Source organism: Quercus lobata, chromosome 1 (assembly GCF_001633185.2).
Source record: "Quercus lobata isolate SW786 chromosome 1, ValleyOak3.0 Primary Assembly, whole genome shotgun sequence".
Classification (NCBI taxonomy): domain Eukaryota; kingdom Viridiplantae; phylum Streptophyta; class Magnoliopsida; order Fagales; family Fagaceae; genus Quercus; species Quercus lobata.
Genome location: NC_044904.1, coordinates 467,848 through 494,151, shown reverse-complemented (window position 1 = coordinate 494,151; position 26,304 = coordinate 467,848). Strand labels below are relative to the sequence as shown.

Here is a 26,304-nt window from a genome sequence, read left to right as displayed (position 1 = left end):
ATGGGTTTGATTGTATTTTGGATGTAGCTTAGGCTTTTATGTATTTTGCAGTGGCTTATGTAGGCCTTTATGTATTTTTGTAGTAACTTATGTATTTTGTAGTGGCTTATGTCACTTGACTTTAATCTTAAACTAGATGTGTTATGACTTGAAGTGCAATCTAACAAAGAATTTGAAGTGCAATCTTTTTTATCTTTTGTTAAGTTCCATTCGGTCTTGTGACAGGCATTGATATAATTCTTTGATCTAATGAAACTATTATTTGATCCACTATGAGTGTTACAACCACTATGAGTTATAGCCACTATGAGTGTCTATTATATATCTTGCTGTTACAGTCACTATGAGTGTCTTTGATCCAATTATTTCTATTCATTGAACATTCTTTGATCCAATTATTTCTATTCATTGAACATTCCTGGAATCATATGCTTGGTTTTGAGATGACAGGTCTTAGAATAAATCTATGAACAATGAGCATTCATACTATTTCCAATTTTTTTTTTTTTTAGATGTATGTGTTTGTGTTGTGACTTGTGCATGAATTGGTTATATTCATTTTGTTGTGGCTTATGTCACTTGACTTTAATCTTGCATCTATAGTAATAATTGCTTTCCAATTGTCTTGAAGGTTACATCCATGAATCACTATTTGTTTCGTAAGTTCCTTCTTGATGACTCAGATGAAGTTGAGATAATCAAAGAACTTGTTATGGAAACATCACAACCTAAACGTCGTCGTTCTATCCAACGTAATCATTTGGTTGGCCATGAGAGGCTTTTTCTTGATTATTTTACTTTCACACCAATATATCCACCCGCTTTATTTTGTAGGAGATTTTGGATGAAGTATTCTATTTTTCTCCGTATTCAATCTAAGGTAGAAGCTCATGACTCTTACTTTATCCAAAAAATAAATAGTGCCAAAAAACTTGGTTTATCTTCATTACAAAAGATAACTGCTGCACTTAGAATGCTTGCTTATGGAATATCGGGTGATTTGATAGATGAATATGTGCAGATTAGAAAAACTACTGCATTAGAAAGTTTGAAAAAAATTTGTTACTGTGGTAATTGGTGTTTTCTCTGAGGAATATTTGAAAAAGCCAAACAATGAAGACATTACTAGACTGTTAGCTCATGGCGAACGCCGAGATTTTCCAGATATGTTAGGTTCAATTGATTGAATGCATTGGAAGTGGAAAAATTATTCATTTGCATGAAAAGGTCAATATTGTGGTCATATTCGTGAGCCTACTATTATTTTGAAGGCAGTAGCATCATTAGAAGTGATAAAACCCGAACTCAACCCAGACCAGACCCGCTTTGGGTTTTTTTTCTCTTTTAAAAAAAAAAAACTCATATCCGACCCTATTTCTAATCAAACCGAGTAAAACCTGACCCATTAAGGTCGGACCAGACTAGGTACCCGCAGGTCGGGCAAAAATTGTCATCCTTAGTTATATTATATATTGAGCAATTTGATTCTCAGCTTTCAGCCCTTCAAAAATTTTTGGTAATGTGGAGTCATTCTCATGTAATCCCCATATATTTATTAAACATTTACCATATAACTTACAACTGAGGTGTCTTAACTTTTGAACCAAAAAAAACCTGATTAAAGTAATTCATTTTTAATGTGATACCAATTGTATTCATAATCACGTGAGTTTGTAATAAAATTGAAAATAAAATATGGCATTTTTCATGATATTAGGTGCATCCACGTGAATCACAGCACCCTCCAAGGAGAGAAATATGACATACAAAGTATTGAAACTGTAACATACTCCACGACGAGACAGTGAGAATACACCAGGGCTAAATCTGAACTTTAACCTGAGGAGTAATTACATTACACTTGGATTAAAAAATGTATAGACATGCAATGCTGTGAGTACCATGAATTCGATGCATACATTACAACGTCAAGAAGATAATGTACTATTAACATTAATAAACAGAAAAAGGTCAACTACAAATTCTAGATCTTTGGCATCCAAATAAAGTAATTAGAATATTTACATATGACTTCGGCTCTCTAAGTTTGCCATTGATGAGAACAAAAAATGCCTTTCATGGGCCTCAAAACTCCTATATAAGTTACCTCGAGATGCACTAACTCAATAGGCCAGTTGAGCAAAAGGGTCAGCAGGCACCGTAAGTGCGACCACATATAATCTTGCTGTCACATTCACTTAAATTCAAAATTGACCCTCTTGATATATATTTTTTTTTCTAGACAATATCAAGAGAGCAGAATTACCAAAATCTGAAAGAACAAGTGAACTGGAACATGATGTTTAGACCATAAAAAGATATCTAAGATCTTCCACCGTCAAGCGAGTTGCAGTTCCCCCACCTTGGTCTTCACCAAAAGCAGATGCAACCATTTTTCTCTTCTCTTCCTGCAAAAATGGTCATATACAAACACAACTTAAGAGAATAATCATTTCATCTCCGTGCTGTGCTTGTATTGCTGCAAATGTTTAACCTTCTAACACCTGCAAACTTCGCCTCTGACCTCAACACTTGGGGGAAGGAAGAAAACCAGTATAATGCGAAGAAAAAAAAAATTACCTGGAGTGCTAATATCCTGTCTTCCACTGTGTCCTTGATGGTGATTCGTGTTACAGTAACTGGACGAGTCTGCCCGATCCTATGTGCTCGATCTACCGCCTGGTCTTCAGTGGTTGGATTCCACCAAAGATCCAAAAGAATAACATGGCATGCAGCAACCATGTTTAACCCAAGGTTTCCTGCTTTTAAAGACATCAGCATGACAGTTACCTGCAACAAATTTTAGTCATTCAAATACTGGAAACAAACACGTCACTACAAAATAGTTTTCACAGATCCACAGGGTAGGCAGCAAACCTCAGGATCAGCGTTAAAATCTTTAACAGCCCTGTCCCTCGCACTCAGAGTCATTGTGCCATCAAGCCTCCTGTATTGTATACAAGAGTCATTCAATGACGTCTCAACCAAGTCCAACATGCTAGTCCATTGGGAGAAAATAATTGTTTTTATTGGCCCTTCAACTGGTGTCTCTGAATAAACTATTGTGTGCTTTGTAGCACTAAAACCTGAGCAATTCTCTGCATATTCCTTTTCAGAAGACAAAGAACTTCCATTGCATTCCATGGAACTATGGATTTTACAATTTGTCTCCAGAATCTCAAGAACAGCTCTGATTTTAGATGAACTGTACACATTCTGCAGAATCATTGAATTCTCTGTGAACTGAGAATTCATGGAACTACCATCAACATCCGCAGAAAGACAACTACTCAAAGTAGCTTTGGAAAAAACAACATCAGAACCAAGTTGTTCTTTACATGCATGTGCAGGACACGTATTATCATCTCCCGTCAAATATTCTGATACACACTGATAGCAGAAAACATGGCCACACATGGTAACAACAGGGTCCTCAGGTGGATCCTGTAAAAGATCATATACTAGAGGAATCAGATAAATATGTCATGTGCCAGCACATTATTCTTTTCTGTAGTCAGATATTGTTGATTTTCTAAGAGATAAAATATGAACAACAAAGATGACCAGATTAAGTAGTCCGTGAATAGAAACAGTTGATTAATTTAACATAAAAAAATAGACAAAGCATATAATATAGACATGCACAAAGGTAGATAAACACATAAAGGTACATAAAGATGTCTTCACAGCATCACTATCAATTTTACTCCACATACGCAAGCAAGAGAGAAGAAAATCATAGCCTACAAGGCTTTGGTTAGAAACTATAATCAAGAAAATCAGCAAATTTCATTTCAAAAAAAAACCAACATTAGAGACTTAATACCTATTATAAACTTTTTATAATTATCAGCAATAATCAGTCACCAAGTTATCTAGGGCTCTAATCAAGCCCAGTGATTAAACAAGCCCAGCCCTTACTAACAAAGCATAAATATGTGTTTTTCTAAATTTTACTAAGTTGCTAAAATACCCTTTACTGACTAAAAATAGAAAACTAAAATTTCTAAATCTCAGAATCATCAATAATTAATTACATCCTCCTTGTTGCTCCTGCATCAAACCCATAACTTAAGTGCTTCCCATGATAGGATGTGATAAACAATTATCCAACTAGCTCGTACGTAGTTTTGTTGAGGAAAACATCCAAATATAAAAACAAAAGAGTAAGTGAAAAAGTACAACTTTTGGCCCTTAAAGTTTAGGGTTGTTTTCATATTGGTCCTTCAAATTTCAAAATTTTCATCCTTCATGTTTGATTCATTTTCATGTTGGCCTTTTAAGTTTCCAAATTTTCATTTTGGCCTTGATGATTCATCCAGTTCTCTGCTTTGGCCCTTTATGTTTCAAAATTTTCATTTCCATGAAATGCTAAAATGAAGGGTCAAAATAAATGTCAAAAGCCAAACAGAACACCAAGTCAAAAGGGCCAAAATGAAAATTACCCCAAACTTTAAGGGCAAAAAGTGTATTTTAGTCAATACAAATTTAGAGCACCCTCATATATCTAATTATTTATATGCTCTTGGAAGTAAACTTGTACAAACCATATCAATAATGACAACATTTAGACTGTGTTTCCAGTGCAAAGAGTTACATCAACAAGCTCTTACAAGCTGCATTCCAAAATTGCAGGAAACTGGGGAAAAAAAACAAAGTATCTCATTTTAAGAAAACTCACATTGCATACACGACAGATGGCGAAGGAAGTTTCCAAGCAATTCAATAAATTAATCAGCATATCCCTAGGTAGTCTCTTAGCCATTTCAACAGAAACTTTTCCAACAGAGTCAGAATTATAATCTTTGACAAGGAATGGGTGGTCACAAGCCTGACGGAGGCGCAACAGCATCAATAGAATATTTGCATAATTCTGATTCACTGTCCCAGCTGCAGCATATGCCTGCAAATACAAACTCATAATTCCAAGGTACATGCAAATTTGACATACAGTATCACAGAAACCATAATTTAGTCTTTACACAATCAGATGCAACCATTAGGCCTTGAACCCACAAGTATCGATTGTTTCAATTTAGTTCTTGAAGTTTTAAAAACACCACAATGTCAATGTCACCCTTACAACCAAAAATGTCTGCAATTGCTGTACAAAGTATGGGTAACACATTCAGGGGCTAAATTAAAACAATGAACAGCTCAAGACAAAATTGGGATCTAACATATTGTTCAGGAAACAAAATCATATTGTGACCAACTTTGATTTGGGGGGACGGGTTTGCACCAAATTGTTGTGTAATAACCCTATACTTAAAATAGAATCATCATAAAATTTGATGGTATTACAATCACATTTTATAAAATGGCACCTCCATCCCTCATAAGAGTTAGGTAGAGGGTGTTGTAATGAGTTCAAGACCCACAGGGTACATTTATAACTTATAATAAGAAAATGTGGCAAATATTTTTTCTATATGTCCTTATAATGTTAAGGTTGCATGTTATGCCATACATTAGTCTCACAAAACTAGAACATATGGAGCATGTGAATTCAATAATTAAAAAATAGTAAAACACAAAAAAAAATATTTGAAGTCCCTAACGTGCATGTTGTGTCTTCATATGTTTTGATTTTGTAAAACTAGGGTGTGACCAATGTTCCATGCTAGCATTATTAAGACAGGTACAAAAAATTACTGGTACTTTAGCAATTGCTGCTCAAAGTGAGGGTAACACATTTTTTTGATTAAGTAAAAATTTTATGAAAAAAGAAAGAAAGACACAAAAATGGATGTGTACTAGCCCTTTAAAAGAATACGACTCAAATTCTCAAAAGGAAAGAATGTCAATAAAATCAACAAAAGACATGGAGGGGGTGCCACCAAGAGCATGCATCCAATCAAACAATATCTGCAAAATATGCTCTTTATATTATCTAGGCACGACGTTTGATTCCATCAAAGACCCCTTTCATACAACATATTCCAATTTAAATACAAGGGCATGGCTTGCCACATTCAAGGACTAAAACAATCAACAGTTCAAGAAAAATCTAATGTGTAGTTCAAGAACCAAAAAGTTATTTTTACCAACTTTCATTTGGGGGGAAGGGTTTACACCAAATTGATGTGAACTACTCTTTACTTAAAATAGAATCATCATAACATTTGACGGTATTGCAATCGCATTTTATATATCTTACAATGACCGCTATTATTTCCTAAGTTTCCACAGGCACGACATATCATAATGAAAGAAAGCATGGTACTATTGCAATGTTGCAAACTTAAAGTTCCAAGATTAAAATAAAAACCTATTGCATAATACAAGATGATTCTAATTTGCTTCCGCATGCCACCAAAGCACCATTTACTAGGCTTATTAGCTTATTAGATATAGCATACTTGGTAGGTGCTAGTATTTAAAAGTAAATTTAAAACAAGTCCAACACAACCATAATCAACTCTCTGAAGTGGGCATAAGTAAAATGGAAGGAGTAGAACCTTGAATCGAGATCGTGAATCCGCTTCTAGATTGGTATAGAAGGCCCGCTCCTCAATTGAGAAGTCCACCTTAGACAAGCGTATTGTTTTTGGTGGTAACTTAATTATAGGCTCCCCATCAAGCAATGTTCCTAGACAATAAAAACTAATGACAATCAGCAACAACCAACAAAAGTTGTTCAAAGTTCAAAATCATACGAGATATCAGCAACAAAGAATGTCAAGTATCTGTAAACGTAAAACAAAATCCAATAAACATATTCCTAGATGAAGATTCTTTTTTCAAAGATAAACAGCAATAGTTGGCTAGTGATTGGATGAAAACGGGGCATTGCCAGCTCTCCTAATCCCCTTCCATCATTGATTAAACAAAAGACCTCCCCCCTTATTAAAGGAGTACAGGTAATACTTCAAAAGTAACTGCTTGAATGAAGATAATAGAGGGCAAATATAATAAATTTATTAAAATGAAGCAACAACAACAAAAGGATGCACTATATTTACAGGAGTAGCTGCACTTGAAATACAAATTAGCTGGATTGTGATTCATTTGAGTAAATGAAAAAATAGCATTGTGTTAACTATCATCATTATTCTATTAAGTGGACTTCAAAAATGGAACAAAGAGGCTAAATCAATCACCATAGATGCTCGTATTAACATGGGGGGGGGGGGGGGGGGGGGGTGTCATAGATACTTCGATAATTAAATACCCAACTTAGGTATGCATGAACTCCATGATACAGGAGTACTCTAATGAAATGCATCAATTGCATATTTCAGTATCATCATTCTTCTCGCAACAGGTGGTGACAAAAAAAAGGCTGTATCCATTGTACAAGGCTTCCACTTTTGAGGGGTCTAGGCGGTCACGGTAGGCAGCCTTATCACCCTTTTCTTTTGAGGAGGGTCTGATTCCCAAACTCGAACCCACAAACAATTGCTTGGTGGAAGGTGCTTGACATTGCACTAAGGCCCGAAAGGGGCACAGTCCTCACCTTACAATATCAACCTTTAAAGAAAACCATCCAGTCCAGCATTATTCTTCTTCTTATTAGAGGAGGTTGCTTACACAATGCACTCACTTTCCTCACAAAGTCCCTGCCTATTCTCTTATTCACCCTCTCAAAATCTCTAAAGAATACGGCAGTAGAGGGAATGGTTGATATGTTGGCACTTTCCAAATAATTAATTATGAGAAGAAGTAACAAGGACATATAAATACTTAAAAGAAGGCAGGCAACCTCATGTAAAGAGTTTTCAAGTACATAATTGACGACTCCTAAATAATCATTTTATTTGGTTTTCCTCTAGTCAATTTAAACTCTTGTTTTCTTTTTTGATAGGTAATTTAAATTCTTGTTTTCTAATTTTCATATACAAGAAGAAACAAAAAAAATTGCAAATGACTAAAGCAATCTACTCAAAAACCACACAACAACATATGCACGAATGCGCATGCAGAAAGATAACTATGTGAAAAATGAATATTTTAATGGTAAATCCTTCTATCAACTTCCTCCATTAACTTTTATCCAATGTGTCCTAACAGGATGCCGAGGTGTTAGATTTTTTTAATTAAATAATCTGACATGGACCTGTTCATTAGAAAAAAGGGAAGTGTGGCACCAAACAATTGGCCATTAGTTATTTTCTCATGGTTTCTCACCAGCCAAACACAAAAATAAAGAAATTTTAAAAAGAGAAGGTACGATGCTTATGATTTTCATCTGTGTGTACTTCTTACAGATGAAAATCTTATTTGATTGAAGATTTACTTTTGGATTTCTATAAACCGTTCAATACAGATATTCCAGAGTGGTAAATGGTCAGATCTAGCGAAAGTACCAACTCATAAGCAGGATATCTGTGGATTAAATGAGAAATTAATGAATTTGTTTGAAAATACTAAGATCTCATCACCCAATACCCGCATTGACTCCATTAACCTGGAAGTGAAAAAGAAAGCACAATGCCAGAGAAACTTTCTGTTTTGTATTTGTTTTAACTTTTAAACAAATTTAATATCAAAGCACCACCCAAAAAGGGTTATAAGTTTAATAAAACCTCTGAAATTGAAAATTGTCACAGACAATGTAACCTCTGAAATTGAAAAAACAACAACAATAAAATCTCATTCTCTACCACGGCAACATTTTAAAGTTTTGGGGACAAAAAACGAACATTCTAAAGTTTAGGGACAAGAAACAAATTTGTCCAAAGTTTGGGGGCGAAAAAAATGTTTTAAGCCTTCAGAAAAATACTCAATCATTATAATCCCTTCCAGGTGGACAGTTACACATTTCAAGGGATTAAAAGAGAGGAGAGAGGTAGGGAGGGTTGGAGTTAGGCAAGGGATAAACCCTCCATTTAGTAGGGGAAAATAGAGGGCAAAAGCCTCCAGTGGCCACCAAACTCAATCTGCCCAAAAGTGGGTGGATTGGAGGCAGAGTTGCTCCGCAAAAAAAATGTATGAAATATCAATTTTGTCTAGACTTTAATCCATTTAAACTGGGGATAATGGTAAAATCATACCTTTATCTTTTCCTTCCTTTCTTTTCCTTCCCTCCTACCAAACATGGGGGAAATAGACTCCCCTTACTTCTCCCTCCTTCCCTACCCGTGTGTGTCACTGTGTATGTGTGCATGCATGTGCTTTATAATATTGTGCCTTTCATGAAAAAAATTTTAGGGCCATCATATTCAGTTTCCCGATCAGTCAAAGAAAATTAGAATCATCTCTTAAGTGTATTTATTATGTGACCCACCATCACATAATAATGGCTCTAAACATCGTATCCTCTTACAAAATCCTCATATCCTTCTCCACTATTGTATACTTTGTAGCTGCTTGCTTTAACACATTTGTCAGCTTCTTCATTGGGATTTTTGGGGAGGTTTGAAAGGAGTCTATTTTCTGCCTAATGTACCATTGAATGAAGGCGAGTTTTCTAACCCTGGCTTGAGTCCATATTAATTTCTCTAATTCTGCGAGGAAACTTCTTTCTAATGAAGATAACCTCATCTAAGATGAATTAAGACACGCATGGGTAGTGAATTAAAGCAAGCAAGAGAGAGAACCGTCCATACATCAGCACGGATCACATTGTGGCACTTCCACAGCTGTGAATTAAAAATTAAAACATACAGAAACAAAACATTTAAATCCACCGCCAACACCCCCCCCCCAAAAAAAAAAAAAAAAAAACACTCAAAAAATAAAAGAGAAAGCATTCACCTTTTGTACGGCGCAGCATTATAGCCCTCAAAACTGCTTGAAGCTTCTTGTAGCCATGTAATGCATTTTTGGATATCGGCACCTTTATTGTATTATAAAATGATTTGTATACAGCATATGGATCATACTTTAGGAACCTGAAGTAACTGTATAAGTCATCAATTGCATTTTGAATAGGTGTTCCAGATAAGCACCATCTTCTTTTGGCTCGAAGGCTGCAGCATGCTCTAGCCACTTGAGTTCGGTGATTTTTTATTGTCTGAGCTTCATCTAGTATCACCCTAAACCAACCTACTCTTGCTAGTGCACCACTACCATAATCAATTGAAGAACTATCAATTCCTTTTCTACCCTTTTTTCCCCTCTTACTAACATTAGATGTCTTTTTCCTCTTTTTACTGATAGAAAATTCAGAAGATAACCCATATATTTCCCCATTTTTTTCATCGGCATCTTCCTCATCAACTAAAGGCTGTTTTGGAACTTCATTAGTTACAATAGCATATGTAGTGAGAACCACATCATATTTTGCCAGTTCAACGGGATCCTTCGTCCTATTACCTCCATGATAAATTAGGACAGAAAGCTTAGCTTCATCTGCAACTTTTTCATCCAGCTCCCTGGCCCACTGTCGAAGAACACTCGCTGGGCACACAACTAATGTACCAGCTGCTGGCCTCTGCCTCCTAAATTCCCGTGTAGAACTACTCACTTTTAGATCATCAAATTCTTCAGACTTCTTGACTTTATCCACGCCATTATCATCATCATCGTCCAGATTCACTGCTTCCTTGGCTTTGTCCACACCACCACTGCCATTATCATCATCTTCATCCAGATTCAGTGCCTCAGTTTTGTGACATAGATCATCTGATTTTGATTTTGACTGCAAAGACCTTTGCATTTGTATAAGGGCAATCATTGAAACAGTCTTACCAAGGCCCTGTAAAATACAAGTACAATGAGTCCAAGTAGAAAATTCAAAAAGAATCTCCCAGTGTAGTGTCATGCAGAAGCCAGGCCAACTAGACTTTTATCTAACCTGATCATCAGCTAATATTCCACCTAAACAATGGAAAATTCTAGTTTCCTTTTGAAGCATCCAATGCAATGCAATTTTCTGTAAAATACAATGATTTAAGATTAAAACAATACAGATTACACCTAAAATAGAACCAATGATAAAATATAGAAAGAAAAACCTGATGTCTTAGAAGAGAAACAGACAAAAGACCATCAGGTAAATTAGCTTCAACTTTAGGCTGATTCAGATCCTGCAAGAACCAAGGTCCATGAAATTTAAACTTTTGAACACATATTGATTCATTTTCCACAAACAGAAACATAAGCAAGACCAATCCTATGGACCTATTCTGTTCTTTTAAGCTTCAACCCCATACATGCTGCACTAGCAATCAGTATAAACAACAATTCCCTTAAGGTGCACAATAGAAACTCAAATGTGTCTTAAGCACAAGGTGTGTAGTCTCTGATCTGTCTGTTCCCTTAGCCACTAGGATATGGAGTTGCAGTAAATTTTATAGTGTTCCAATTTATTTTGAAATACAAAAAGGCCCTTGGGAAAAATTGTGTAGAACCATCATTAGTATCGAAGCATTGATTTAGCTGGTAAAATTATTTAAGAATCTCAAATTGCAGCTTAAAGTTAGAAAATCAGTACTGTTTCTTTACCAACAGTCATTGAGCACGTGATCAATTTGAGCTACTACTTTCTAGAAGCACTATTGGTATAATTTAAGTTCAAGTCTGCAAAACGAAGTATACTATCCAGCACATCCAGTCTGTTATAAATCATTTCAATCACAGTGAACTTTTCTTTCTTAAGTTACTCCAAGAGGGATAGTATGTCATTAATGTTTCTTGGACCTTAATGAAAGTTAAGCTTGTCACTTTTGTCTCCTAATGAATTAAGCTCATCACCCTTACAGTTTGTTAGTTAAAAACATAAATATGGACCATTCTTACCCATGAACTCTAGTTCAAATGGTATCTCCTCACCTTGTAAGAACAAGTAGGCGGGTGAGGTCATGAGCTCATGACCTACTGGATAAGTGTGTAATTACCCAAGAAAATATTTTAAAAATAAATAAAAAGGAACCATTATTGTTATCAAATTAAAGAACACCCCTCCTTGCATTAACATCTCAGGTCGGAAACTGTTTGCAATAGTTTCTACCAGAGCCAGTATAGCAGTCCCCTTTTTTTAGGCCCAGTCCATTTTTTCTCTTTCTGATAAGTTGTAAATTCATTGAGACAAGACAAAAAACATTTAAATATTTAAGAGGATCACCAAATGTTACAAAAATTTTGCAAGATCAATAAAATAGAAAAACAAAGAGCACTGGCTACTGCCTGAAAAATTGTCCCAGACATAAAACAATCTTAAGAACGTGCATGTGTATATATAAGTATAGGATCAATGATAAGAACATTAACTTAAGGGAGGGAGCTCAAGAATCTTCAATGTTCCTTTTAACAAGCCAAGTTAGACTCATACAATTTCAAACTCCTTAAATACAATTAAATTAAAATCAGGAAAAGTATTAATCAAACTTAAAACTGAATAATACGGTAGTAAATAGTTGCAGATACCTCCAATGCTGCTTGATAAACCAGTCTCTCATCATTTCCAGCATTCCTGTCTTCACCTACCATGGAACGGTATAAGGGATCGCTTGTACTAGCAAACTGGTTGGAGGAAATAGCTTTTCCATGCATGAGAGATGGAGGTAGAATCCTACTCCCACTGTTTTCATACATCATAACTTCATCATTCTTGCCCCAGCTAAACTGGTCTCGAAGATGACCCTTGCTGTTGGATACACTAGGCCCTGCTGAATGGTAAGAATTCCCATAAGCGTCACGAACTTGACTGCTGCCCACATTCTCTACTAAATTGTTTAATCTAGTACTGGGTGCAGATGGCTGGAGAGATGGTGGAAGGGTCCTCTTCAGAGCCTGTTGAGATGAAATTTTCTCATACTCAGCACCAGAAAGGTTAGCAATTCGGGAATTAACGGTCCAAGAATCACTCTCATTCCCATTAACTGTAGCATACTCAGAACCATCCACTTCAGCAATATGCTGATTTGGGGCCCTATTATTGTCACTAGAACCAGGTACTAAATAAGTATCAATATTTGAAGAGCTTCCATTTGAAGCATATGCTCTTTTAGGAGAAGCAACCTTTTGAGACTGTACACTGTAACCTGCAAATTTAAAAAATGACTGATTGATATATAGAATTAAGTAAGAAACCCAAAAATTTTCAGAATTTACAGGATTGGTCTGACTTGTACTGCTTGAATTTGGACCACGTGTAGAAGCCCATTGAGGAAGAATCCTTGGATTGGCAGATCCCCTACCGTCTGTTTCCCAACTTTCCAAATCATCATCAGATGAACTGATATCTATATAATCCATCACGGGCATGGACTTTTAATGGTGACTTTCCTTTTCCTCAACCAATTTTGAAAGAAAATTATTAAAAGATTTGCCAATCTGCAATTCAGAAGCATACTCAACATCTCATGATACTGCAAGATAAATAACTAGTCTAACTAGAGCAATATCTTTTACCAATTTATTAGAAAGTATCTTTTAACTCACCAGTTCTGCAGTGTCTTGAAATTCAACAGGAAACCCAACCACCTAAAAGAAAGAAACGTCTCCATGCTGAACAAATGAAATCACAAAGATGATCCACATGATCAGGCATCCGAATGAATCACACCCCCACTTCCATAAAAATAAAAACAAAAAAATGGATTAATGAGCAAGCCAGTTCTAGAACAAATAAATATACCCAGAAACAAACAAAAAGAATCTAATAAAAAATAAACTACAAATATTAATGCATGGTTCGGATTTCATTCTGAAAGTCCATTACACTCTATCCAAATGGTAAGGTTTCATAGCACAAAAGAAAGGGTGCAACATTAACCTTGTTAAATAATGCCTAATCACAAAAAGTGGTTATAAATTCCGTGTATTCATATACCAATGAATACTGCATATGCAAAAAGAACCACTGTTCGTAAAATTGCACTTAAAGTATGAAACTCAAAGCTCCACAGCTGAAGCGTTTTAGACAGATAATACAAAGTGCATTTTCAAAAGTGCACTTTTGCCCTTTTTATTTTGTGTTTAGAGAGATATATAACTTACTAAAATATATAGTTAGATCTTAATACAATTAATATGTACCCCTGATTGGTTATGTAAAAACCAATGCTATGGTGTGATACAGTACACATAAGCCAATTTCTCATTACTTATCAATGATTCAACATAATAAGTTCTAAAAGAAGAGCCCCCCCCAAAAAAATATATATATCTACAGGACCACACAGCACCATTCCCAACTCATCTACTATGTTTAAATTTTATATGATTAGTTAATCACTTGATTGTCATATTATTCCTTAATACTTTTCTTTCAAATTAACTACAGAGAATTTTTTAAGAAATTGAACTAGCCTATGTAGGATTTAAATCAACAAACTTTATGCAATTGTATAAGACTAACCATTTGAGTTAATAGGCCAAATATAGTAATCTTTTTATTTCTTAAACTTACTTATATTACATATTATAGATCCTTTTATTAGAAATTATTATACAGTATTTTTCAAAAATGTCTTTTGCTTCAATCAAGCACACGGTTGCAATTTGGTAAATTGGTGTTGTTTGTGCCAAGGTAATGGGGGAACAATGGAACATCTTTTAATCCATTGTGATGTTGCTTATGCTTAATGGGTAGATGTTTTTTAGATGTTTGGGATTCAGTGGGTCTTGACAGGGAATGTTGCTTCTTTGCTATTCAGCTGGAGAAATTGGTTCTGCAAATAGGGTTCAGATATTAGGAACATGGTGCCAGCTTGTTTGATGCGGTTTGTTTGGAAGAAGTGGATTCATACTTTTGAAGATAGGGACAGCACCTTGGATCAATCAAAAGATTTGTTTGTTCGTACTCTGATTGATCTCTGATTTGGGTTTTCACACATTGTTCATCTATTTTAGAGTTTCAAGTTTCTCTTAGATTTTTATTTTGAGTTATCTGTACTTTTTGTCACTTTATGTTCTTTATCATGAACATAAAGTTTTTTTCGATCACTAATAATACTACTTTACTCATCAAACACATGCTTGCAATTTACGCCTAGGCTCTATGAGGCCTTTGCAAAGTGCACCTCACACTTTCACCAACACTCGTCAATACATTACTGTGCATGAAACCCAAAATATGATTCAAACTACAAGTTAGACAATACACTACTATGCATAGATTAAGAAAGGATTCAACTGGTCATTGCCATTTAACGGACTAAACTGCTAACAATTGGAGACCCACTCTCGTAAATCCAACCATATTCTACTTGAAAAACTCGAATCCCCTGAGTTTCCTAGACATCATAATCCACATCATGATGGGTAATTAATAAAATTGAGTAATCAAGCACACACATCCAAACACAAAAATCACCACAAACTTGCAAGCGATCTCTTATACATTCAAGAAAGTGGCACCATCTTAGTCAACGAAAAATTGGAAAATACAAATCAAATTTAACCTCCCCTAAAAAAAGGCAGCAAATTTCGTAGACAAAGCGACCAAGGGCTAAAGAAAGAGTGCTAAGGACCATCATTCTAGCTCTACACAAGATTACAGCGAAACCCAGAAGAAAAAAACGAAAACCCACAAGAAAAAATTCAAAAAATTTAAAACTTTGAGACGGACATTTAGGTATTACTAAGTGATAAATAGTGTAATTGTATAAAAAGGCAGAGAAAAAAAGAGAAACATGAAGTGATTAAGTAGTAATTGAAAATTGAAGGAAGTGAAAGAGGAGAGTCAAAACCCTACCTGTAAATTGAAATAGCCGATCCTCATTTGGCCTTGTCAACTGCTCATAGGGTTTGCAGAGTCAGCGAATCAGAGACGCGGAGTCACTCAACGGTAGCGTTTGAAACAAGGAAAGGAAGAAGAAGTAAGGAAGGAGGAGGAGAGATCTCCTATAATTCAATTCCGAGGTTACCAAAAAATAATTAAATCAAAGTTTAAAGGGTCTATTCATAAATAAATACCATAATAATAATATTCGAATATTTAATTTATTTAAAACGATGACTTTTTTTCTTTTTCTTTTTTTGTTTTTGCCAATCGACAACAAGTTACAACTTACATTAGAATTTCAAGACTTTTAAGGTTAGTAGTTTGGTCTGCAGTTAAATGGTACCACACTGCCACTGCATGATTCCCATTCTCTCGTGGATATTGGGCCTGAGAAAACGACGCAATTTAATTTTAGACCCAGATAATCATAATTGAGTCCAACCCAAGTAACTCTTGTTTTGCTTGAGTTTCCTTGTTCAAGCTACAACTCATTGGACGTAATGTACAATGCCTAGCATATTTTATAGAGTTTTGCCCAATGGCTACAGTTAACTCTGGTACAAAAACTAGCTGTAACATCATGTCTATACTTGAATTACACTTACAAATAAGCATATAGTTAAATGAGTATTCAAATTTTATTTAATGTTTGTATATTTTAAAATATAAAATAACCACTAATAAAATAAATATAGGTTTATTTGAAACAAATGAAAGAAAAAAAAAATTTATTTAAATTGTTATCCATGAAATTCTCAATTTTAGTTTGTCCAATCGCTGTTTGTATTATTATAATAATAATATAAGAAAAATTAATCAATGATGGTGATTTTTTTAAAGATTTATTAATTTTGATTCTATAATTTTCTCACCTTTTTTTTTATACAAGATATAATTTTTACTCTAACCTAATCTAAGTGTATATGTGTGTGAAACTTCCTCCTAGAGACTTGAACCCCGACCCTTACCCCCCGCTCCCTTAGTGACCATCGCAATAAGGGTGTGCAGTGGTATAATTAATAAAATTAAACACACAAAATAATTAAGAAAATTAAATTAGACTTTTCAAGTTTTGTAGAGTAATAAATAGTTGCACCATCATTCTCTTATCTTGGATTATGTATTTTGATAACTCGCCTGTGGACTTATATTTGCTTTTATTTTATGATTTTATGATTCTATGAGTTTGTATTGTGAGAGGCGTGGTCCTCTAAATTTTGATATTATTGATTTTGTTCGTTAATTTTGTCCAGAATTACCAAAAAATAATAATAATAGTTGCATCAAAATTAATAAAATTGGATATTTAATTGAATTTTCTCTTAACTTCGACTATATATATATATATATATATTGGGGAAGTGGATTTAAAATTATAAATAGTATTGGGCCTACCAAAGGGGTCGGCCCAGTACCTGGAGGAAATGAAGGATCACAAGCCCAGTAAGCTGAAGTCATTATCTTGGGTGATAATTCGGTGCTCACTGACCGAGACCCGTGAAGCACTTCTCCCCGGATAAAAATTAACAGAGATCTCATTATTCTCGGCACATCCGTAGAAGATTTATGATCATCAGACTTCCGAGGATCTAAAAGTAAGCTTTTGGATAAGGTAACGGTCACCTTCACATTAATTAGGATCCACCTGCTTGGCATAATCACATTAATTGTTGAATGATTGGCCTAAACAGTGCTTTAAGCGCCAAAAGTTCATCTTCACCATTAAAAGAAGGGTATAAATGTTTGATGGAACAAATATCTCACCAGTTAAAGGAGACAACACATTCTAGAAAAGAGAGAAAATGTAGAGTATAAAGGGAGACATCATACATGATTAAGGGGGTAGAAAATTTCGGGTGAAAAGAAAGAGCATAGGACTAGAGAGTGTCCGTATGCTTGTTCTTGGGCACCTTTTTCCCTAAGCAAGTTCTTAATTTTGTGTTCTCAATCAGTATTCTATTGATATTTCAAATTCAATATTCTTGTTCAAATCTCCTGTCGTAGAATTATCGTAACCCATCCTATATAAATTATTTGTTACGTAAGAAACTGAAATCTGAGCCTCGCATGTATAAGTTTTGCTCATTATATGGGCTACATTTAACAATGCTTGTAATAGTTTTTTACAGTCAAATAACAAATTTGGTTTGGCCTCTACAAAAAGGAAACTCACTAATGTCTTTGGTTTGGATTTGGTGATAAACAACCATCATCATAAAACATATCTCATTAATTTCAAATCCAATAATATCTATAAAAAAATTACATATTAATAATTAGCTCAACATTTATACCCATATAATTATGGATTCTAAAAAAAATTTAATGTATATAATTATATACTGTAATACATATGCAATTAGTTAACAGTACTCAGTACTCAGATTCTCTAAAAACCAAAAAGTTAGATGACTCAAACGACAACATTACCTCTTAGGGGATGGTATAAATTGAACACTGATGGATCTTCCTTAGGAAATTCGGGTGCTGCTGGAGGTGGGGGAGTAATCAGAGATGCTTCAAGTGCTTGGATTCGAGCCTTTTCTATAAATATAGGCTCAACTACCAGCTTTCTTGCTGAATTATGGGCTCTAAGAGATGGGCTTATCATGTGTAAAGAATTGCAATTGCATGCAGTTGAAGTAGAATTAGATGCTCGTGTAGTTTCTGACTTGATGAATCATAATGGAGGCTCTAATGAAGTAAACTCCTCCCTTGTGGCTGATTGCAGGCTTCTCATTGCTCAGATGCCCTAGGTGAAGGTGAATCATTGCTATAGGGAAGCTAATAGCTGTGCAGATGATTTGGCTAGGCTAGGAACTAAGCATGATGATGATATATTGTATTATAACTCCCCTCCCCTAGTATTTTGAATATTTTTCTTTCAGACATGTATGGCCATGAGTCTGTCAGGTTGTGCCCTGCCACTAATGGTTCTGGTTTTCCTTTCTAGTTGAATGAAATTATCCAGTTTACCAAAAAACAAAAAAAAAAAAAAAGCAACACCAAATCAAGCAAAATGATGTCGTGCTATTAAGTGACAAGGGAAACGATGCCGTATAAAAAACAACACAATAAGCTTTGGATTCTTTCCTTTATGGTGTTGTTTACATAAGTGAAGATATATAAAATTAATGGACCATGTGTTCAATGGTTATTGGTCATCGTATTAAGTGGAGTTAGTTATTACTGTAACAAAAATTTCCAACAATTATAGTTATAGTACTGAGTCAGTTGAGGCTTAATTCTTCACTATATATGTATTTGTGATTGAGTAATCATAAATCAATGAAATTCAGTCTACCTTTCCTATTTTAGAATTACTCTAAAATCTCTCCTATATTTTCTCACATTTTCCCTCTCGTTCTTGCCCTAATTTCACTTTTCACACTATGTGGGAAATTTATTATTAAAGTTTTCATTGTCATTATTTTTTGTTTGCAACAATTAAAACTAACATAGACACTAGGTATCACATTAGTGTAACACAATCCATTTCAATCTAACCCATAAAATTTTTAGTGACACATTACATACACAAGATTCTCTTTAATAGGTCCAACTTTACTTCATTTAAAAAAAATAAAATACACGTATTTCTCTTTTGTTTTTCAGGATGCTTTATCCATTGCATAATAAAATACATGTATTTCTCATCAAAAAAAAAAAAAAAAGACTAAAAATATCAAACCATGGTAGTTTGACCCTCAGAATTGAGTAACGCTAGAAATAATACAACTTTAAATACATAGGTTTTACAAATATGTGTCATTAATTACAAAAAATAATTTAAATAAGAAAATGTTAGAAATACTATAAATTTTACTTCAAATCCTTTACAAATTTATGTGACAATTAATATGATTTGTGGACGTTAACAACCTATTAATTGCATTTTTAAATTACTTTTTGTGATTGGTGATACATTTTTATATGCCTCATGTTGTAAAATTTATAATATCTTTAATATCATTCATTCAAATACTTGTTTATTATCTTCTTGATCTGTCACTAATCAGATTCATTGCCATATCGTTTGTAAGTTTTTTGTAGTAATTTTTATTTTTTATTTTTTTTTTTTATAACTTTAGCATTTCTTCAACCAAAAAAAGAAAAGGAAAAAGACAAGCTTTCCTAAGTCATCTCTGCCCACTATTGCAACAGAAATTTCCTCTTCCCTTATTGCTGCATCAAAGTTTAACTTTATTCAATTGTTTGAAGGAAGCTGCCAAATATCAATTTTTGGTGGTCTTCTTGGTAATTCACTCCAAGCTTGTTTATGCTCCTCAAAGACACACCTTATTTGTCTAACAAGCTCAATTGGATTGCTTTTAGATCCCTCCACTTAGCTTTGTTCCTGGGAAACCATATCTGATCACAAATAAGTAAGGCGCATGGTTGAAAGTCTTTGGCAGATTCATCATCCAGCCCCAAATTAGTTTTTGGGTTGAGAATAATCTTAACCCAATCGAGAATAGATATATTTGACAAATTAGTCAAGTTTATAGGCCATCATCCAGATTTGTGCAACCCAGTCACACTGAAGAACAAATGCTCTAAAGATTCTGGAGCATAATCTTGACCCTTATTGACTTGCTAATCGGAATATTGACCAGAATTATTCACATGCACCTTAATCTTGCTTTCACATTGGCCAAATATGCTTTGGCACTACATGTGGAATTTACATGTTACAAGTGTGATTAAAAAGGCACTTAATGCGTGCACATGTTTTGTTTGATAATTAAAAAAAAAAAAAAAAAGGAGAAAGCAGATAATAAATGATAGTTAATGTACCAATTCCAAATTTTGAAACAAGTGTCACATAGCTCTGTGATACAATCATGCAATTGAAAAAAAGAAAAGAAAAGTTATACAGACAAATTAAACAAAGTTTGTACACAAATCACAATGTACAGTGTACAGGTGAACACAAGACATGAGCTAATCACAAAGTAGACAGTGTGAAACATAGGTCCCTCAATCTTGAGTAACGGGTAATGACTAGCAGTAGCACTGAGTTGCGCATCCTTATCAGTGGCATTTTTTGCTAGCTTCATAGTTGAACCATACCTGTTTCATCATGCATGGCCATGTCCTCTTCTACTAGGAGTTAAAATGTACTTCTTTCGAACAAAGCTGCCGTTAGAAGCAAACAAATGTGGCTGATCCGTAAGTTTGTTTTTGCTTCTAACAACCAAAGAACACTTATGAGTTACAGGACTGCTATGAACAAGAATTCACTAAAAGAAAAAAGTGAGACTATAAAGAAATTATCTCTTAGATGACAATACTTAATGCCAAATTGTGATTAATTACGTATAAAGTAGAATATAAAAAATATGATAAAATTTAACAATGTACAAAAATACCATATTATTTAAAATTTTATATAACATTACATTGGATACTCATTAGATTTAATTTTAATTTGCATAGTGAAATATATCTATTTTAAATGAGAAATGCCTTAAAAGTTAAAACTGTAAAACATTTTAATATGACATTAAAAAAAAAATGCTAGAAACTCAGGCTCGTTTGATAAAAGATTTATAGTAACGTTGTTTGTATTTTTTGAAAATATATTGGTGAAAAAGTGTGTAAAAATACGTATAATGTTATTTAAATATTGAAAACTGTTGTTTAAACAACGATAACTGTGTTTTTAACACCAAACATAATATGTATGTAATTGTAAAAAAGAACATGAAAATCAGAGAAAATGACTATGTCTCTAGTGTATTACCCATTTGGTAACAGTGTTTAAACACTATAACACGTATTTTCATACACTTTTTCACCTACACGTATTTTCATAAAATTTAAGGACATGTTTGTTACATATGTTTAAACACATATTTTTAGTTTTTAAACAACATTACACGTATTTCTACACATTTTTTTACCCACATATATTTCCAAAAAATATAAACAACGTTACTAGAACAACATTATCAAACGGGAAATAACCAAAAAATACAAATAACGTTACTAGAATAACATTACCAAATAGACTCTAAATAACATTACTAGAACAATTTAAATAACGTATATCCTAAGTTTTTCTTATTTGAAAAAAAAAATTATAAAGAATGGAGGTAGAAAAAAAACAAAGAAGCCAAAAGAAGAGAAGTAGTGCAGGCAACACATGTATCATCTCATCTGTCCGTCAAACTCAAAAGCTAATCCATCTATCCAATCAATGCATGTTTGATGGTATCTAATAGTGCTTTCAAAGTTCTCCTAATAATCTTCTTGTTTTTTTGACTTGTTAAAACAAACTTCTTCAACAAGGAGAATAACAAAGAACAGAGAAAAAGTCCTTGGCAATATCTTTGTCCAGTTATTAGTAGGAGCAGTAACGTGGTACTATTCTTCTCTCTCTCTCTCTGTGTTACCCATGTGGCCATGTGACAGTTGTGAGTTGTGACCCCCCCTTCCCTTCCCTCGTATACCCTTTGAGACAGACAGCGCCGTAGACTTCTCAAGAGCGACAACACAATACATGGAGAGAGGAAATACATATAAAAAAAAGTCTGTCTCAATTGCTGCCACACGCTCACACAAACACACGCTCTCAGCTTTCAGTTTCAACTTCACCAACCCCCATAAAAAAAAGGCACACTTTTTAACTTTTAAACCCTTGCTCTCCAAGCTATTACCATACTCACTCACTGCATGATAAGACCACCCCCACTGTACTCATCCAGCGCTTTGGTTGCTTTTCTTGCATTGTGCGTTTGGGTCAAAGGGAGTAGTGTGAAAGGAAAAAAAAAATGTGTGTGATCGAGTTTTGCTTTGATCCACATGTGGTGGTTCTGCGCGGGAAGAGGAAACTGAGAAGCTTGTTTTGGAGGGTTAGAGCTGAAGTCAGGAGACAAGTGAAGAGCCGGGCCATGAAGCAGAAGAAGTTCAGCTTCAACTATGACCCCTTTAGTTATGCTCTCAACTTTGATAATGGCAATTTTGGGTTTTTCTGTTAATCATCAATGTCTACTAGAAATTAGTACTACTAGATTAATGAACTAGCAGTAGCAAAATGATGTTTAAGAAGAAGAAAAAAGGATTTTGCTCTTTTCTTCTTCGTCTTTTTGTTTTGTTTTTGTTTTTGTTTTTGTTCCCCTTCTGTTGAGATCTTAGTCCACCATTTGATGTCATAGACTCACAGCCAGACAATATATGCAACTAGAGCTCAAATTTCAAGTTGGAAGAATTTCATAGGTTTTTCTTTCTTTTTCAAACTAACATATGAAAGTCTGTTATTCTCTTCTTTATACAACGGTGAACTTCTAATAATCCTTAAAACTTTAGAGTTAATACTCTCAAGTCTCATTCTTTTCAAGTCTACGGCAGCAAATTAACCATGTGAAGAGGAGAGCTTGTAACTTGTTGGTTGAATTTGCACTTATAAAAATAAGAAGCAACATTTGTGATCGTTTTGCTCTTGTATGATGCTCCATGGTTTGTACTTTGTAGTTTCCCTCCCCATGTATTGATCTTTCCAACATTGTTCAATACGCATATCATGGAAGATGTTATTCTTTCTGCTAATTATAGTCAAGGAAGACAAGGTTCAGAACTCGGTCCATACTTGTGGTGCTATTATTTCATAATTGCTGGAATTTTATTGTTTCTTCATTTTCTGTTTGATTTTGTTTTCTTTCATTCTTTCTGCTGCTTCTTTCTGTTCAAGAATGGCAGTGTTATGGTGGTCTAGTCCAAACTGAGTCGCTGACCTTTATGCTCGTGAGAATAATTTCAAGCAATCTCATAAAACAATATCGCATAAAAATATGAACTTGGTAGAAAAGTAAAAACCTTTTTAAGATTTTTTTTTTGAGAAAGAAGAAACCCACATGACAATATGGAAAAATTCATTATAATAAAATAGTTTAAAACTTTCTTCTCAAGATTATGCTCAATGCTTTATACATCATAATTTTTACAGTTTTCTCACCATACTAATTGCATTTTAATTTTTAAAAATTATGCATTTTTTTAGTAGTTTCATATTATCATAGGGTTTACTGTTTAGGCCCTACGCCCCAACATTCTGCACAAAAAAGAAAAAAGAAATTGACCAGATTTATCCCAATTCCTAACTATTTAATTATTTTTGACCCAAATGGTTGAACAGTGTTTAGCTTCCCTTCCTACTGCACGTGGCCGAAAGAACACCTTGAAACACTGAAACCTCTGTCCACACCATGCTCAAGACTCTGCCATTAGATTTTCTGGCAGATCCGATAATCGAACTATTTTAAGCCTCTGTTTGGCCCGCCTCTCCCGCCCGTCTCTTTATTGAGCCCAGCCCAGAGACCCTTTTTCTTTTTGTTGGCATTATTTTAATAAAATATGTGACCTTGAAAATGCAACCAAAGAATTCATTTTCTTTTGTTTGGCCGAATATCTCAATGTTTTCGGTCTTAAAAATTTTAAGCGTTCTATCTTTAATCTCAAAAAAAAAAAAAAAAAAAAAAAAAAAAAAAATGTGAGTGTTATTGGTCATTAAAGTTTCTAGAATAGGTACTAGTAGACCAAAATAGTTTCTCAATGTTCTTTCCTTTATGGTCTTAAAAAGTTTCAAGGAAATATTATTGAACATGTCTGTTTGGATTTTTTTGTTTCATTACTCATCAACTATTACTCATCACTTAAAATACCCCCAACTCCCTACACCACACCTGTTTGGATATTGTTTTAAGTTTTCATCACTTAAGTATTTCAACCTTTTTGTGGGACTCATACCTGAGCTGAGTGTCAGACCCATTTATTTTTTCTAATTTTTTATTCTTTCTTTCTTTTTGACTCTGCACAACGGTGCTTCTTCTCTCTTCTCTGATCAAGCTTCTTCTCTCTTCTTAGCCATTACTCCAACAACCTCCTTTATCCGAAACCGAGGCACTCTTCGGAAAAAACCTAGAAAAAACCTAACTCAAACCGAACTCAAACCCAGAAAAAACCAAACTCAGACCGAACTCAACACCGAACTCAGACCCAGAAAAAACCCAGACTCAAACCGGCAAGCAACCCAACTTCGCCCTTAAATCCCAGCTCCGCCACCTCAATCTCCAAAACAGCAATGTCGTCAAAACCTCCGCCCTCCCAAATCCAATCACAGCCGCCCATCACGATCTCACCCCGAAGATGATCCACTAGTACAGCCGCCACCTCTTGCTCCCGTCGTTCGGAGTCAAAGCCCAGTCAAACCTCATTAACTCCTCCATCCTAGTCAACGAAGCCAACAGATAGGCTCCCCAGCCCTCCTCTACCTCGCCGCTTGCGGCGTTGGCCGATTAGGCATTGAGGACCACGACATCGTCGAGCTCAACAATATGCACAAGGTTCTGTGATTAAGAAAAAAAAAAAAAAAAAAAAAAGCGCCTGAGACCATCAAAGAAAAAAAAAGAATTGAAGGCAACGAAGACTAGAGGAAGGAGAGAAAAAAGAAAGAAAAGTGGAGAAGAAAGCAGCACCTGAGACCATCAAAAGCAACGCTCACGTGTGTTGCTTTGTTAGTGGGTCCCTCCATGTAGTGTTATTTACAGAAATGCTATTGAAAACAGAGATATGAAAACTGAAAACAGTCAAAATGTGTTTTTAGTTTCCATAACTCATCACTCAAAAATCAAAGAATTGAGTGATGGAAACAAAAACTGGAAACAACTGAAAACAAAATCCAAACAACCTTCATAACTTGTTTCTATCATAGGTCCCACAATTTTTGAGTTATGAGTTATGAAAACAGAATTATGAATTATGAAAATCAGAAATCCAAACACCCCCTAAAGTTTATAAAATAAGTACTAGTAGTCTAGTAGTCCTCTTAATTTTTATTTTTTATTTTTATTAAAAATCACATTTTACAATTTACATGCTAGAACTAGGAAGACTTGTATTTATTTATTTATTTTTGGTAGAAGATTTGTATTTATTTTGATAATTCCCAAATCAAACATGCTTGTAACAGGTCTTTCCCAAATCAATTTATCCCTAAGTTGAAATATGAAAGAAAGACAGAATACGTCTAAGCTTTGACCCCCACGCAATGCCTTCCTCATTCCCACGCGACGTTATCTTCCTTTTGTCGTCCTCTCGTGTGCATCAATAAGAGAATAATCACAATATCCTAATGTTTTGGATTTGTTTTTGTAAAAATAAGTAATGTTATGGATTGTATGATTCTGAAATCAAATCCTAAGAGGTCCACAGAGTCCATTGTTTATTAGCTCTAAGAAAATAAGAAGAGATTTATTACAACTTTCCAACACATAGCGTATATTATTAATGTTTTTTTTTTTTTTTTTTTTTTGTAGAGGTAAAGTTTCAATTTATGGTGTCTGCTTTTGATGTTGTCCTTCATCATCAGACTAAGATACCAATTGGTTTTTTATATAGACAGAAATAAAATCTTAGATCTCTTATTTGAGGATAAGAGATTTTACTAATTGAGTTAATTATAATTGATATTATTAATACATATTACTTAAGAGTTTATTTTCCTCCAATGAAGGTATGTTATCTTTATGTTTGAGTAAGAAAGAAGTTATACAAATATTAGAGGTCTAAACCACAAAATACAAAGAGAGGATCCCTAAACTTAAGGGGGTGTTTGGTTTGTGTTTTCAAACAACCATTTTTAGTTTTTAAACAACATTACACGTATTTCTATATATTTTTTTACTCAC

The 26,304-nt window shown here is 34.3% G+C and overlaps 1 protein-coding gene across 3 annotated transcripts; it reads right to left on the bottom strand.

Annotated features, from left to right (window-relative positions):
• Positions 1-1,822: 1,822 nt before the first annotated feature.
• Positions 1,823-15,800, bottom strand: LOC115968593 (helicase-like transcription factor CHR28). 3 transcript variants are annotated; one of them, XM_031088207.1, is made up of 12 exons: positions 15,587-15,800; positions 13,330-13,458; positions 13,020-13,221; positions 12,313-12,929; positions 10,902-10,973; positions 10,742-10,819; positions 9,700-10,642; positions 6,462-6,592; positions 4,682-4,903; positions 2,878-3,444; positions 2,581-2,790; positions 1,823-2,408 (listed from the first exon to the last, which is right to left on the bottom strand). In XM_031088207.1, exons 3-12 carry the CDS (start codon positions 13,150-13,152, stop codon positions 2,304-2,306), a joined length of 3,078 nt encoding a protein of 1,025 aa, XP_030944067.1. In that variant the 5' UTR covers positions 13,153-13,221; positions 13,330-13,458; positions 15,587-15,800; the 3' UTR covers positions 1,823-2,303. The 3 variants fall into 3 exon arrangements, with proteins under 3 accessions (XP_030944067.1, XP_030943916.1, XP_030943992.1); XM_031088056.1 differs by having other exon boundaries at positions 13,014-13,221; positions 15,587-15,799; XM_031088132.1 differs by having other exon boundaries at positions 13,014-13,221; positions 13,330-13,395; positions 15,587-15,799.
• Between the last annotated feature and the right edge of the window lie 10,504 nt (positions 15,801-26,304).

Coding starts and splice junctions, on each gene's coding strand:
- LOC115968593 (XM_031088056.1), bottom strand. CDS start 13,152: ATGCCCGTGATGGATTATATAGATATCAGTTCATCTGATGATGATTTG. Junction 10,820..10,901: donor TTTCTCTTCTAAGACATCAG/GTTTTTCTTTCT, acceptor TGTATTTTACAG/AAAATTGCATTGCATTGGAT. Junction 6,593..9,699: donor AATGCTGCGCCGTACAAAAG/GTGAATGCTTTC, acceptor TTTATTGTCTAG/GAACATTGCTTGATGGGGAG.